The sequence below is a fragment of the Polyodon spathula genome, chromosome 25 (genome assembly GCF_017654505.1).
Source record: "Polyodon spathula isolate WHYD16114869_AA chromosome 25, ASM1765450v1, whole genome shotgun sequence".
NCBI lineage: Eukaryota > Metazoa > Chordata > Actinopteri > Acipenseriformes > Polyodontidae > Polyodon > Polyodon spathula.
The window spans coordinates 12785983-12802358 of record NC_054558.1 but is presented as its reverse complement, the minus strand read 5'-3'; the positions used below and the strand labels follow the sequence as shown (position 1 = coordinate 12802358).

Sequence of the window (16376 nt, the reverse complement as noted above, 5' to 3'; positions counted from 1 at the left end):
CAATAATTTGTCAGGCTGTTTTCACACCGATGCTGGTAATCAGCATAATTTCCCTAAATTTGGCGAGCACAATAGAGTTCTATTCCGAACCCGACCTTGTTTAAAAGCCCAACGGCCGTGTCAGCAGAGAACAGGAGAGATTTGCATGTTGTTTTAAATATGTTTCTAAAATCGGAGGGTAGTGGTGAGCTGTATCTGTTGTGTCGAATTTAAAAATTACAAACTCGCTAGTCAGTTTTATAAGGCGATTTTTAGTTTAATAAGTTGATGCCACGGCTGCATATACAGTATATTACATGCTGAGTGAGACTTGCATTGTGTTTTCTCAGATGGCTTTTGAATAGTGTTACTGCTTGCCTTAATGTTTTCTTTGTTCTGTGTCCTCACTATATAAATACCAAAGTATATTTGTCAATTTTTCTGTAATTCTTAGTGACAGAGATGAAAAAAACAACACATTGAGTGATTTAAATGCTGTTTCAGTTGTATGTTGACATGTTTACCTACAGAAACACTGTCTAGATAATTGTTACTATTAAGGCGTAGTAATATTAATGGATCAGGTAAGTAAGTTGGTCTACGATGTCATAGCCGTGTGGTAAGACAATTAATACTGCATGGTCATGTGATCTTGTTCAGCCAATCACAGCACTTAATTTATCCGAGCCATTTTATAAACTGACACACAAAACACTGTAGAGAGTTTTATACTGTGGAGTACAGGCTGCAGCGCACACAGAGCAAGATTTACAAACCCTCTCCTGCCAATGCATCTTTAACCAGCAGGGGGAGTATTTCATCAATATAGACACATTATACAAAACATTTTGAAAGCTTTTAAAAGCTGATGAATGGTTACATTTCACTTTGTCTCAGTGTGTCATTTAATTATTTAATCGTTTTTTTCTTCCTGTTTTGAGCAATTACTGTTAAACTACTTGATCAATTACTCACGTTTAATTCAAAATGCTCCTTTTTATTCCTGTTGACATATTTCCTATTTTTCAAGGTGGCTGAGTTAGGGGTGGTATGGGATTTTATCTCTTTTAAATGGAAGACTGTAAGCATCCCTTTTCTATGTGTGGAGAGGTGCAGCTAGCGCAACGTCCCGTTTCTATGTGTGGAGGGGTGCAGCTAAGAGTGCAGTGTCCCGTTTCTATGTGTGGAGGGGTGCAGCTAAGAGTACAGCAACCCCTTGTGGGAAATGAGAACACAAAGGGGGTAGCTGAGCCCTTTTGTTTAAAACCAGTACCTAACTTGTGCTTTTTCTAATCAAGGAGTCAGGGTGACTGAGAAGCAATACTCATGATTGTGTTGAACCTGTACCTGACCCATCTATCGCCGGACCGGCTCTCACTTCTACTCCAAACCCTTTGATTTTCCTTTGTTTGTAAATAGTGTAATTAACTCAATACAGCGTGTGAACTCTAATCCTCAACTCTGTTTGTTTTCTTCTGTCCCTTCACCAACACTTACCGGCACCCCGTTTCTGTACCCTCTACAGTCACCTATTCATACATTATGTTTTGCTTTACAAGCATTTGGTACTTTCTCTTTTAATGTAGACCAATCACAATCCCATACAATTTGTTTAAGTAGGGCTTTGTGACAAAGTGGCTGAGTGGATGCAGGTGCAGGAGTGATGCAGTGCGTGAATGAAACAGACAGAGAAGATTGTAATCCAGTTTAGAAATGGTTAATTTAATTGTATCCAGGTCTGGCGACTAACTATAATCCCCCGGCAATACACAACAATGTGTACTGCACGGGGTAAACAATAATGGGATTGCAGTCCCAATTAATAAAAAAATAATATCTGCTGCACAGTAGTACAAACACGGTCACCAGTATTGGGTGCGTGCAGTAGTGCCTTTAGTGGGTTATAAAAGTTTATTTCGTGACAGTGGTAAGGTGTTGTTTAGGATTTGTGCTGGCCCAAGGTGACAGCTCTGGAAACGTGTTCACTGTAATTCACAAGCAAGACAAATTACTAACAGACACAAAAACAAATAAAACACTCACAAAACTGTTATATTATCTGGAGTCTCTCACAGTCCTTCTAGATTCAAATGCAAAACCAAAGCAAAGGAACAGATTGCAATTTTCTGTGTCCTTTTATGCTGTCCCACATGACCCCTTGGTAAACGAGTGCAGTCTCCTCTCCAGTCTAAGGCTGCCACGTCGTTTCCCTTCCGGGTCAATGCATTATTGCAATGGAGTCTTGCCCCTTTCCAGGCTGGCCGACTTCAGCTGAACCCTGAGAAAGAACTGTCAGACCGGCCCATCCATGGAACTCTGTTCTCGCTGTTTAGCACCCTCACAGGTCGGGAGGGAGATTTACAACCAAGAATCATTGTATTTCTGTCATAGGTTTGTATGCAGTAAATGGCATGCACAGAGGGATTCTATTAACACACAAAACAGGGTTCACATTCACATTTAGCCATATCAACTAAAAGGGATTAAAAAATAAATAAAAGATTCCCCGGACAGGAGTAAGGTCTGATGGGCACAGCTTGGTCGGGTCTATGACAATCTATCACTAACAATTCATTACCAGGTACAATTCATCACCAGCAACAATTCATCACGGAGGGTACATTATCTTATCACAGCTGTTTAAAACGCTACAGGTGAAAATGACCGGTGCGGCGTTTGTAGGTAGTTTCAGCGCTTCTAGTGTTAAAATAAAGGTCTGAAAAGCAAACTTGTTATTTTTGTTTTGTTTTTTTTTGTTTGTTTGTTTGTTAGTTGGGTGGTCACAAACTAGAAAAGTACATTTTGGGTTTTATTTATGTAATTTGTAAGTGAATATGTACTGTATCTATTATTTATGATCTATTATAGCTCTATTTGTTTTTAACACAGCTTTTATGAAGTTCGTGATCAGTTGTCGCTGGTGATGAATTGTTGGTGATGAAAAGTGCGTGACAAATTGACGGGATACCAGCTTAGTCTGTGCTTGTGTTTTGGTTGTCTGTTTTTGGCCAGTGGTCCCTCTCTGGCTCACTGAGGTGGAACTGGCACTGCAGGGTCGCCAAGGCTGAGAAGAAAGCTTCACTTCCCCCAAAGGAATCTGTAGAACTGTAGAACCGAGGGGCAAATGGAGGAGCAAAGTGGCACAGAGAGGGTGAAGTGTTTGAATTCACAGAGGGGAGGATGGAGGATCAGCACAGACAGGGTGAAGTGTTTGAACTCACAGAGGGGAGGATGGAGGATCAGCACAGACATGGTGAAGTGTTTGAACTCACAAAGGGGAGGATGGAGGATCAGCACAGACAGGGTGAAGTGTTTGAACTCACAGAGGGGAGGATGGAGGATCAGCAGACAGGGTGAAGTGTTTGAATCATAAGTACTGGCACCACTTCAATGTATCTTTGTTCAATTAGATTACCTCTCCATGAATGCACACATCAGGGTATCTTGGTTCAAAGCTTTTTTTTTAGTTAAGATTACCTCTCCTTGAATGCACATGTGTTTTAGCACAAGTCTGAGGGATATCTCAACAGATCAGTTTTAGCAGCTCAGTACCTAAAGAATGTTTTCTCTCCACATGCTGTGTTTTATATTTTAATACCCATCACGCAATTAAAATTATTAGGGGCTGTCAATATGTTTACACCACTGTATATTTAAGGAGTTTTCTTTTATTATTATTATCAACCTTTTACACAATGATTCAAAAATGTATTTCAACACCTAAATGTGTAAATGGTTTTGTATTAAATGTGCACTATGGTATTAGAAAACGAAGCCCTAACCACTATGAATATGAATAATAAAAACGTCAGATGGAAATGTCACTGATACCACTGCGGTATAACTGCAGCTTCACACTCACCATTTAGAAACCAAAAGAGCAACATATGCTTTCCTGTCATTGGTGACTGAAGCAGCTAGGAGATTGTTATCAGAGACCACAAAGTTAATCTGCAGGCGTGTTTCCTGGATCATTGCAAGTGACTAAAAAAAAAAAAAAAACTCATATCAATAGCTATTGGTACTTTTTGGAAACCTTGAGCATGAAAACTAAAATAAAAAAAAGAATAATACATGAAAAAAAACTTTCATGTGTTTGAAGTACTTCATACAGCAGCTTATACATGGGCAACTACACTTATTCAGACAGTTGACACAAATAAATGTAATTTGCTGAAACTACTTTCAAATCTGTTTGTCATTTAAACTGTCAAAATAATGAAACATTTTAGTTTCCTTCCATCTGATATTTTCGGGCTGATTTTGGCCCATCAAATCAATAGCGATGAAAGCGCATCACATTGCACTGCACACACTGTGTCTGCTGCACAAGCTGTGAAACCAGGAGGAAATATAAGTGCAGACCCTGAGTATTCATTCCCAAATCCAACAACAAGACAATCCCTCCTTGATATTACAAATCAAGAACATGCTGGTGTTTAAGAGGCCTTCAGTTATATTACTTATATGACTTTTAAAACAAAGTTAAAAATAATAAATATATTATAAACAAATAAATAACAATATAAAAAAGTGTGATAAATTACCTGCCATAAATACAAGCAATATACATAGTGTTGGTTTGAAGCATTTTATTGAAGCATTCACTCTTATAATAAGCATTTAATCATGTCAGATGTGTTTAGAGCTGTAATAAAATATGCATCTAAAATACTAAAACAAAAACATTTTAAATTATATAGAAATGAACAAGCATTGAGCAGTATTATTTAATGGAACATATTTTTTTTACCTTTCTTATTTAACATTATTTAAAAGAAATATATAATACTACAAACATGTATTTAATAATACTATTAAAAGCTATTGTTGATTCAAGCTTTAACCAAAAATCTAATAGGATAAGTTAATAAAACTCATTATTTCACTGTTAAAGCATTTTTTTACTTCAAATTTTACACCCAAGCAACCTAATATACATTTAAAAAAAAAAAAAAAAAAAAAAAACATAACTAGAAGCAATGCAATCTCAAAGCGATTTAAATTTCCAACAGCTCCCTCTGTGCTTTGCTGTATCTATATCTCATTCCCAGGCCCTAGAACCAAAATACAGAATCATTAATAATCATGTAATCATGAACATATCATATTGTACAACACAGATCAATAATAATAATAATAATAATAATAATAATAATAATAATAATAATAATAATAATAATAATAATAAATAATGTGTAATCCCAAAACAAATGTAATCCACCCCCATCTATTTACTGTGTACATTTGTAATTTTATAGAATATTTTACAAACTATGTTTGCATACGGCTGGAGTAGTTTGTAATCCCATGCTAGCAAGTAAGAAGGTCAGGTGTTTGTTGAGTTTTAGAATGGTGCACACCACCAGGACAGCACATGCATCTGTGCATCCATGCAATGGCAGTTTTACAAATAACCGTTTCTTTGATTCTTCTGCTGCAGTGTTCTCTTCAAGTTATTTGTACCACAACATATCAATTACACCGCATACACAGGCCTCCCAGGACACTTCACAAAACACATTTAAGTAAATGCAAGCAAAAATCTGAGCAGTCTAACCTTAACAATCTCAATAGTTTCTGTGCTTTGATTGTAAAGCTGTGTGATTCTCTATCTGCAGTGGCAGTGACTTGTGGACTAAGATACTCACTCAGGTAAGCAGGTCTGAGAAGTAAAACTCTGAAACTTAACAGGGACCTCAGAACTGGAGTAATGTGGTAGCCAGTTTTAGTGTGAGGGAGTTTTCTAGCTACAGTTTTCTCTATCAACTGCAGTCAATTTGTAACTATGGTAATATTTAAATTATCTGACAAACCGTAAAAGACCATCTTTACTTACTCAGAACATCAAGGCTCGGGCCGTCATCAGAAAATTGAAGGCCACAGTTTTAACAAACATCACTCTCAAACCTTGCACAGTCAGGGACTTGAAATTGAGCTGTATGTTTTCTGTGAATAAGAATACCATTGAATGAGATTAATGCAGGGATTAAATACACGTAGTCGTGGTTCAGAGAAATAAAACCATTTTCTAATAGCTGAAATAGCAAATTCAGCTCTTAAACACACACTGCATTTCAATTCGCTTGTGTTATTTATAGGAGGCCCACTTGTGCATGTTGTTCATTAAGGTTATTTTTCCTACTTTGCATGAGTTTTCTTATTGTGACAACATTCAGTCTTCAGTATGTTGTTTGCATTATGAGTTATGATAATTATTAAAATATTTAAAGATTGTGCTCACATATAAACAAAAAAAAAATATATATTAAGATGAAAAGTAGGAAACTTTAAAATTAGCAAAATTAGACGGCCTATATAGAATGCTATACACATGGAAAGAAATAGGCTGTAACGTGGCTATAAATAAGTTTATTTCTGCACATATATTCTATTATAATTCTATTAAAAGGTGAACCAACTTCCATAATTAATATTACAGAGGAAGCTATGAATCAGAATGTTTCTGCCAGTCTTCTAATCAGTGTTCACAGAAGAAGCTACAAATATTATTGACTTCCAGTTTTGTTTTATAATTCTGATTGAGTATTTTGGGGTTCTGGATGACAGCATTAGCTAATACGTATCAATGTCACGCACTTGACTGAAGTAATTGTTTGAGTGGTTTGGAAATACAAAACATAGGCCTATACTTTCCTGTGATGTTGTTAAGACCATAGGAATTATGCAGGTGTCAATATTCTTTTATTTGTTTATTTTGATAACTGTCAACTCTGAACATCACTGACTGGTTCTTGACCAGATAAACACTATTAAATAAACAATGATGAACATTTGATACCACAAATGTGTTCATTCATTGTAGAAAGATTGTTTGAGGAGACACCGATGTCTTGAGGCCCCCCCCCCCCCCCCCCCCCCCCCCCCCCCCCCCCCCCCCCCCTCCCCAAACGTTACACATCATATAGGTACAAACGAGCTGTGAAAAGCAAAAAATGAGGGACCATTAAAAATACACATTAACAGCAAAGATATGCAATCTTTATTTAAAAACAGAAGAAACTTGATCTTTACAGACCTTGATGGATAGAAATATTCTGTTTAATACATTTGGGTATTTAAGAAACAAAATAAACTGGTACACAAAAAATAAGTAAGAAAATTACCAATAGTCACCCTCTTCTTATCGGTGATTGTGTCATTTTTTACACAGTTTTGGGCAGGGATGACTTCTGGAATGAATACATACAACACAAATGAATAAGTTTAGTGGCATGGTCGTCACTTACTCTCTTATTGTAGGGATGAAATGCAAAAGCAACAGTTTACTGTTTTTTTTTTTTTATTATTATTCTTATTATTTCAACGTGTTAAGGTTGACCACTGCTACAATTGAACTGCTCTGTTCTTTAATTTGATACTTTGACTACCAGTATCTAAGGAAGAGAAGCTTGGAATGACAACAATGACACAGACATCACAGAATGTGTTCAAATGGCTGGCACATAAAGAGGTGTGCAGTGTCTGAATGTATCTGTGTTTGAACCATTCATTATAGCTTATAGACGTAAATCTGATTAGATATATTTCTACTGTCCATGTCTATTTCTGGATGATTAGATGGACACAATGTCAAGGTATTTTACCTGCTTTTGATTCTTCGTTCATGAAGGATTGTACTTTCTCTCCGCCTGCTTCACATGTGACTTGCTCACCTTTTTTCTTGACAGTCATGAAGGTGGCAAAGTTGTAGGTTTTATCAGTCAGGGACAGCACGGCTTTCTCCGAGGTTGTATTTAAGAATGAGTCACCAACCTTCATGAAAATGTCCCATTGTTTTGGAATGAATCCAGTGGCCACACATGCTGCTGTATCCCTTCCATCTGGAGGGGTGAATACAGACAGAGAAGGAGTCTTGGTTGTTGTATCTTCTGCAAAAGAAAAATGAAAGTTCCATGAATGTTAATGAGTCATTACCACCAACCACTCAACTATCAGTCAATTAATGGAGCTTTATCAAGGGCTGTCATAGGGATCCACTAGCATGTACAGAACTGTTAGTAACAGAAAGACTGTCATCAGGATCCACTAGCATGTACAGAACTGTTAGTAACAGAAAGACTGTCATCGGGATCCACTAGCATGTACAGAACTGTTAGTAACAGAAAGACTGTCATCAGGATCCACTAGCATGTACAGAACTGTTAGTAACAGAAAGACTGTCATCGGGATCCACTAGCATGTACAGAACTGTTAGTAACAGAAAGACTGTCATCGGGATCCACTAGCATGTACAGAACTGTCAGTAACAGAAAGACTGTCATCGGGATCCACTAGCATGTACAGAACTGTCAGTAACAGAATGACTGTCATCGGGATCCACTAGCATGTACAGAACTGTTAGTAACAGAAAGGCTGTCATAGGGATCCACTAACAAATACATAACTGTTAGTAACATAAATACTAACTCTATAGCCCTTCTCCTATCTCTCTGTGGGTTTTAATGCAGATTTCATTTCACAAAATAACCAAAACAATTCAGTAATTTACTTCTAGGTCTCACCAGCAGTGGAAACTATTGCTAAATTACTATTAATATAAAGTTATTAGTAACTATCCATTCCGATTTTATTGTAGGATCTTACAGCACTGGTGAATCTACTGTTTTCCAGGTTGGTCTGTAAATGCACTAATAAAATCAAACTGCGTATCCTGGCAGGATTTTAATTAAGTGACAAATGTTTCATCGAGAGCATATATATATTATTGCAACTTTTGAGAATTTAGATTTTTCATCTTGTACAGAATTCTTCTATATGTTAAGGATTTGTCGATAACTGTCTGTCTATGAATGTGTTACTAGAAGTGCTGTATAATGCAATTTCATGCTGGTATACTGTAATCATAAGGACAAAATCTTGTGACGAAATTGTATCTAACCTTAACTATGATACAAATAGTATATATATACACACACATACACACTTATGTGTGAATTTTAAATGTTATTTATTTATATATCCTGAAAAATTTACACTTATTTATTTATATATCCTTCAAATTTATTAATTATAATAATAGTATATTATAATCTTATAATTATTTAATTGCCAAATAATAATATTATAATAATATTAATTTAAATTAAGGTTTATCAAACTGTTTATAGTTTTTTTTTTTTTTTATTTATTTTTTTTGTAGTGAAGTGTTTAAAGTTGTGGATGATCATATGAAGTACAATACAGTGTGTTCCTTTCTGAGTAAGACAGCTTTAATTTCTCTTCATACAGGATCGTCTTCAGTTTCATACAATATTAATAAATAAATACATACATCCCGTCATGATAAAATGAGGTTACATTGAATTACCCACCTGAGTTTGAATTATTCTCGGGGTATACCCAAATGTGTCTAACTAGACTACTTTGGAAATAAGAAAACAAACCAAAAACGTTTCTGCGGTAATAAATATAGTCCTTTGCATGCCTATGCTTTCAAATAAAAGTATCAAACCATCTGTCGATTTATTTACATTTCAAAAGTACAAAAACGGATCATTATTTTCAGATTGGCTTCAGGTAAAGCAAGACAAGCCCAAGCCGAACTCAAAAGGATTTTGTGGTTCTAAAAAATATCAATGAACCCCAATCTGATCCTGATGGGGTCGTATTTCGGCTTGGGGTATATATATATATATATATATACTGAAAGAGTAAGCTAACAATACTGCATATGAATAGACACAGACAGCCTCTTCTGAGAGGAATAAAAGCACTGTAGCAGTGCAAAACCAGAAAAACAAACTATTTCAGATTGAAAAGGGGTTCTTGTCGTTTTTTTTTTTCTTGCTGTACACAAACACTGTGTAGACATTTCAGATCATTTAAACCATGTAACTTACGGGCGTTTACAGTCAACTCGGTCCCACTTCCAAAGGTTAATTGTGTAGAAACATCCACTCACACTGACTACTGACTTATCATATACTGTAGCCAGTTTTGTTACTATAAATAAATACTTGTAACACTGTTAATAGTTTATTTTATAGATTGGTAGATATGCAATATTTATAATGGATTTAAAGAGGAGCACACTGATGAAAGCATTAGTCATGAGTTAGTTTCTAATATTACCTTATAAATTAGTGTTGCCTTTTACTAGTTTTCTGTTTAAATCACTTACTTGGGCTCACAATGAGTTTTGTTCCATTCCCCATTATCAGTGGATCTGCATAACCACCAGCACAATAGACTCTCCTCTTACAATATCACCGCTCTAAACAGAAAACCTGTACGTTTTAATATTTCAGAGTTTTACAAGTTACAGGTTCTACTAAAAAGTCAGTGTTCATAAATATGTTATAAATATGTTATTAACATGCTCTCACACTCTTGTATTGTGCTATTATACTTTGATTATAAGGTTATTAACATGCTCTCACACTCTTGTATTGTGCTCTACTTTGATTATAAGGTTATTAACATGATCTCACACTTATATTGTACTATACTTTGATCATAAGGTTATTAACACGCTCTCACACTCTTATATTGTGCTATACTTTGATTATAAGGTTATTAACATGCTCTCACACTCTTGGATTGTGCTATACTTTGATTATAAGGTTTTCTGGATACTGCTTTATAACTGCACACTTTCTAAACATACATTACATGCATATAATTATTCATAACATTAGGACACCAAATGTACTTTAAATGTGGTTATGTAATAATATCTAATTAATAATAGAGCCTGATACTGAAATCTGTTTATATTAATTGTATTTGATGGGAATGACCTACCATTGAGATTAGCTATAGTGTTTAATTATTCTCATTTAAATAAGTGACTTACAAAATAGTCTAGGATGCTTTAAGAAACAACTTTGAGTGACCTCAGTTTGTACTGTACAGCAAGCTACACAATATTCTACATCTAGAATAACATTTTTATAACAGATTATAGCAAACAGTTATTTAAATGTGTTTTGCTATTATATTATTATATATATATATATATATATATATATATATATATATATATATATATATATATATATATATATATATATATATATATATAATTATTTCATATTTCATACCAATGCATTGATTATATGAATACTAATATTGTATGTTCATAGACGGTACAGTGTTATCAGAAATGCACCAACAGTGAGTGTGGTTCCATAGCCCATAATCAGAGGAGCTGTATAACCTCACCTGCGCAGTGTACACAACCATTACAATAACTACACTCTCCATAGAAAACCTGAGAGTTATACATCAATAGCCACGCTCTCCATAGATAAGGTCAATACGTAATACTAGTTACCAAATAAATACAAGACATACAAAATCAAAGAATGTGTATGTAATAATAATAATAATAATAATAATAATAATAATAAATAATAATAATAATAATAATAATAATAATACACATTTTAAATGTGTGTATGCATGAATACTCTATTGTTAAGACACATGGGTGGATAATTGTTGCTTATTTCTAGTTTTGTAACATTAACATTTCATGCTGTTATTGTTTTTATAATTATGTATACAAGCAATGCCTTACTTGGTTTCATAGATAACAGAGTTCCTTTTCCAAATACAAACGGCACTGAGCTATCTCCAAAACACATAACCTCAGCAGTTTACAAAAACTAGGCTCAAATAAAATGCTCCCTCAAAACTTCTGCCTTGCATATAATAAAATAATGAATCACTGAAGAATGAATTGGTGAAGGACCCTTTTGCAGTATAGCACTTGTACAGCTTACTGTCCACATAGTCTAACCAGCAATGAACCAAATGAGTGAATTATTCAAAAGTAAAACAAGGGAGCACTTTATAGACAAGGAATGAAATGTGAGGACGAGCAATTCTGAGATTTTAACTCAAGATGAGCTGTACCACAGTATTTAAACATATTTACTATTTACATACTATGAAAAACATCATCTTGACTTGGGAATTATTTATAGTATTTATTTTCATGTATGAGGTTGTTGTTTTTTTCAGTTGCATTTTAAAACGTTTAAAAGTGCTGACAAATGTTTGGTTTAATATTAGTAAAATATTACCGTATAACAACATCAAGCAAAGAACTCAAATAAACACTTCCACTTAAGCCAATGTTTTAAATAATCAATCATGTATCTATTTGGCATGGATGCTATACACATATTAAAACAGCCTTGCCATCTTTTTCATGTCTTAATAGAATTGATGTAAAACGTACTTGGTTGCACAGTTAAAACCGTTCCTTTCCCAAAGAGCAATGGTACACAGCACACAAGCACTTTTCAAAAACTACTGTAGGCAGTACAACAATAACAATAGCCTAGAGCCAACAATCTCTTTGTTTTCACCCTATTAAACAGCTCTGTGAAACAATGTAGCAATCCTCATTTATCAAAAAATAAGTTCCACTCAAGAACTGAACCCGCTTGAATATATGAACAAGCCATCACTCCACAGAACAGTGTCTGCCATAATCTTCCAGTTTCCTCAAGCTCCTGTCTACCCCATTGAAACTTCCTAAAGTTGAGAGTTAGAGCACGTTTTTTCCTGCTAAGTGAATTATGTTCATTTTTTTTTTTTTGGTTGATTTTTTAAAACAAAAAGTTACTGTAATACCATCTTGCCAGTTATACTATGTTATACGTGTTTTAGAGTTCAGAGACCACTTGTTTTATAACCCAACAAACATTATCTTAGTGTTAACAAATCAAGAGAAATCACATTCGGTTGAACTGTTACAATGCCCCGTTTCCAAATATCAGTATCACTGACACTGAATCTCACTTACACTGTGGGACACATCTGGGTTAATGATGTAGAAATAATAAGCATTTATTAACAGCACGTGTGATTAATACATTGATTATGAAAATGTAATTTTTATTAATATACTATCAATGGTACTTTACTGTCGAGCAAGAGAGTAAGTAGGCATATTTGGTTTATTTGAATGATTTTAGATGTTTCATAACATTGTTTTAATGGTGTGAGCAAATCAGATGTTGGTTTTCTTAACCATATTTTCAAAAACCCTGTCTAATGCAACGTACGAAACTTTATTTGTTACAGCTCATTTTGATTCACTTCTAATAGCAGTGTCCTTGTCTTATAGTCCCCGCTGGCTCCCAGTATTAGAACTCCTCAAAACCTACACAACACAATATTACCAATTAGTCATCTTCAATGCACTGATCCATCACAAGTGAGTAGTTTTATACTCAAGTAGTAGAACTGTTTCCTCTCAGGAAACCAAATTGTTGCATTTGATTCAACAGCAGGTCTAATCTGTGTTAAATGTCTGATGAGAGGCAGAAGACTTTTATTTAGCACAAACAGCATTGCCATTTATCACAAGTTGTTCACCTTACACACAAACTGACAGTCCACCCCCTACTCAGTGGAACTTACTGTAACTACAATTTAGTGGATGCACCATTTCCAAGTAATAATGATACCATCTAGGAAATGTATTAACTGTAAATATGCACTTGACTCATAAACACTGTTGTCTCGCTGCCAATTACCAGCGCTGTGGTTTCAAAGCACCTGTATAATGTAACTGTTTAGTTCAGAAACACATACCCAGGTGGCATCCTGTTTGTATTCTCTAACCTTCAACCCAATAATAGAAAACTCACACATAGTTTTGATTAACTAAGTACAGTTTTGAATGCATCGTCTAATATCTTAAAAGATACTGACAGTTCTGCCTCCAGGGATTTGTTATATACAGTCAATAGTGCATCTATACATGTGTTATAGAGGAATTATGAATAGCATGCTAGTCATACAATGTTTTTAGAACATTCAAATAAGGTATAAGAAACATTGTATTTAGTTCATATTTATACAAATCATGGCATTCAGACATTAATAAACTGTTGTAGCACATGCATGCATGTTTTAAAAACGGTATACTTATCAAAATAAATAAAGAATACATATATAATAAAATACATACATAAACATAAACAAATCCCACTGAAAATCCCTCTGAATCCTCCATTGTTTCACTCACTCAGTTCAACGTACTGACTAGCTCAACCTACTGCACTAATCAAATCTGACACACTGTGACCTAGACACAATGTTGCACATTTCATACCATGCACCTTTCATTCATCAAGTATTATATATTTCACATATATTAAAATAGAGAAAGATGAACCTTACCTGGTGACATGGCTAACGCTGTTCCTCTCCCACATTTCAATGATTTTCTTGTACAATTCCCAGTGAATCAACATTGAAAATGTTGCAAGACATATATAGTACTGATTCCACTTGCAATTGCCAAAAATGGAAACGTATGTCTAGGGACAGTGTGAACTGTTTTTTTTTTTTTTTTTTTGTTTTGTTTTCTTTTCTTTTTGCTTACCAGCAGGGTTAGCAAACATTGCTGTGGTAATATTCTAGATCCAATGACAGTATTAAACTTGGTTCAGCCTATAAAGCATTCACTGTTTTTAATAAATAAAGACAAACTTACTTGGGTTCACAAACAATGATGTTCCATTCCCAAATATCAATGGCAATACCTTGTAGTTCACAACATTCACACACTGTACAAAAACTACTCACTACAACAATACAGTCAACACTCACACACTGTACAGAAACTATTCACTACAAAAAAACAAACATTCAACACTCACACACTACACAAAAACTACTCACTACAAAAATACAAACATTCAACACTCATACACTGTACAGAAACTACTCACTACAATACAAACATTCAACACTCACACAATGTACAGAAACTAATCACTACAATACAAACATTCAACACTCACACACTGTACAGACACTAATCACTACAAAAATACAAACATTCAACACTCACACACTGTACAAAAACTACTCACTACAACAATACAAACATTCAACACTCACACACTGTACAGAAACTACTCACTACAATACAAACATTCAACACTCACGCACTGTACAGACACTAATCACTATAAAAATACAAACATTCAACACTCACACACTGTACAGAAACTATTTACTACAATACAAACATTCAACACTCACATGTGTAGGTCTCACTGTTGCAAAATGCAAACTACCACTTTTATCAAAAATCAGTTACTTACATAACACATTTGCTCAAGTTCTTCCCCAACATGTTATTTACTGTCAATTGTCAAGTGGTTAATAAATCATAATGAATCTTACTTGGTTGCACAGTTAACAATGTTCCGCTTCCAAATATCAGTGGAGTATTGTAGTCTCACAGCACTCAAGCACTGTGCACAAACTGTGCACCATTATAACAGCAAATACAATAAGATTCTTATGGGACGATTTCAATTGTCCACTCAAGAAGATGACAGTTGCTGATAACTTGTTATAATGTCACTGTGAGCAGGGAGAGGGTTAATTCCTCCCTGCTGAGAAAAAATAAATAAATATGCAAATGCACATTTGCTTAATTTCATTGGTTTTGTTTAATTGTTAATTATCACCTGCACCTGGCTGTCATTGTAAATTAAGCAAATGTGCATTTGCACATGTTTTCTTTTTTCTCAGCAGGGAGGAATTAACCCTCTCCCTGCTCACAATCACTTATAGGCATGATTAATGGGAATCTGTTTCTGTATTACATTTCAAAGTACAAAAAACTACTTGCATGTTTTTATTAATCATATATATATATATATATATATATATATATATATATATATATATATATAAAATATATATAGATATATATATATGCTAGATAAGATCAAATATATAGAATGTTTGGATGCATTGTGTGTGTGTGTTTAATTGCATTGTAATCTTGGTACTCTATATACTGTAATTCATATTAATTATTACATATATTCTATAGATAAAGATCAATATGAATAGAACCATTTGATCCGACAGAACCATATTAGTGTGTTGGGATTTAAATTCTAAATATTTAACCCCTTAACTGTTGCATTCATCACCCTTTGTGTTCACATTGAACCCCTTTTTAAGACTCTTCTTTTGACCCAAAGAACACATAGGAACTCACGGGAACCTTGAAGTCTAAGAATTCTGCTCTATTAAGATAACTGTAAGAGGCATACTAATACAGCATTTGAATCGGTTGAATTTCCAATTACAAAAGATCTGTTTAAAATATATAAATAAAGAAATATTGTAATAAAGAAATAAACAGCAGTTTTAAGATACATGCAGGCTACTGAACCAGATAAATTGTACTTACTGGGCTCTACAAACAGCTTGGTGCCGCTTCCAAATACCAGCGGTGCAGTGGGGTCATTGTAAGTGACACTGCTTTCTGTTCCTCCCCAAAAACTATGTGAGCTAGCTGACTGAACATATTCAAATACCGGTATGAGCATTGCACTGTGCTTGGCGCAATATTTTCCAGTTATTTTCCATTTTAAAATGTT

General features: G+C 34.5%; 1 gene segment (V, D, J or C); it reads right to left on the bottom strand.

Moving 5' to 3' along the window:
• Window positions 1-4814: 4814 nt before the first annotated feature.
• On the bottom strand, window positions 4815-10241 carry LOC121300137. The segment is given in 5 exon segments: window positions 4815-5036; window positions 5819-5928; window positions 7107-7172; window positions 7587-7871; window positions 10124-10241. Coding segments are annotated over 4 exon segments (495 nt in total).
• Between the last annotated feature and the right edge of the window lie 6135 nt (window positions 10242-16376).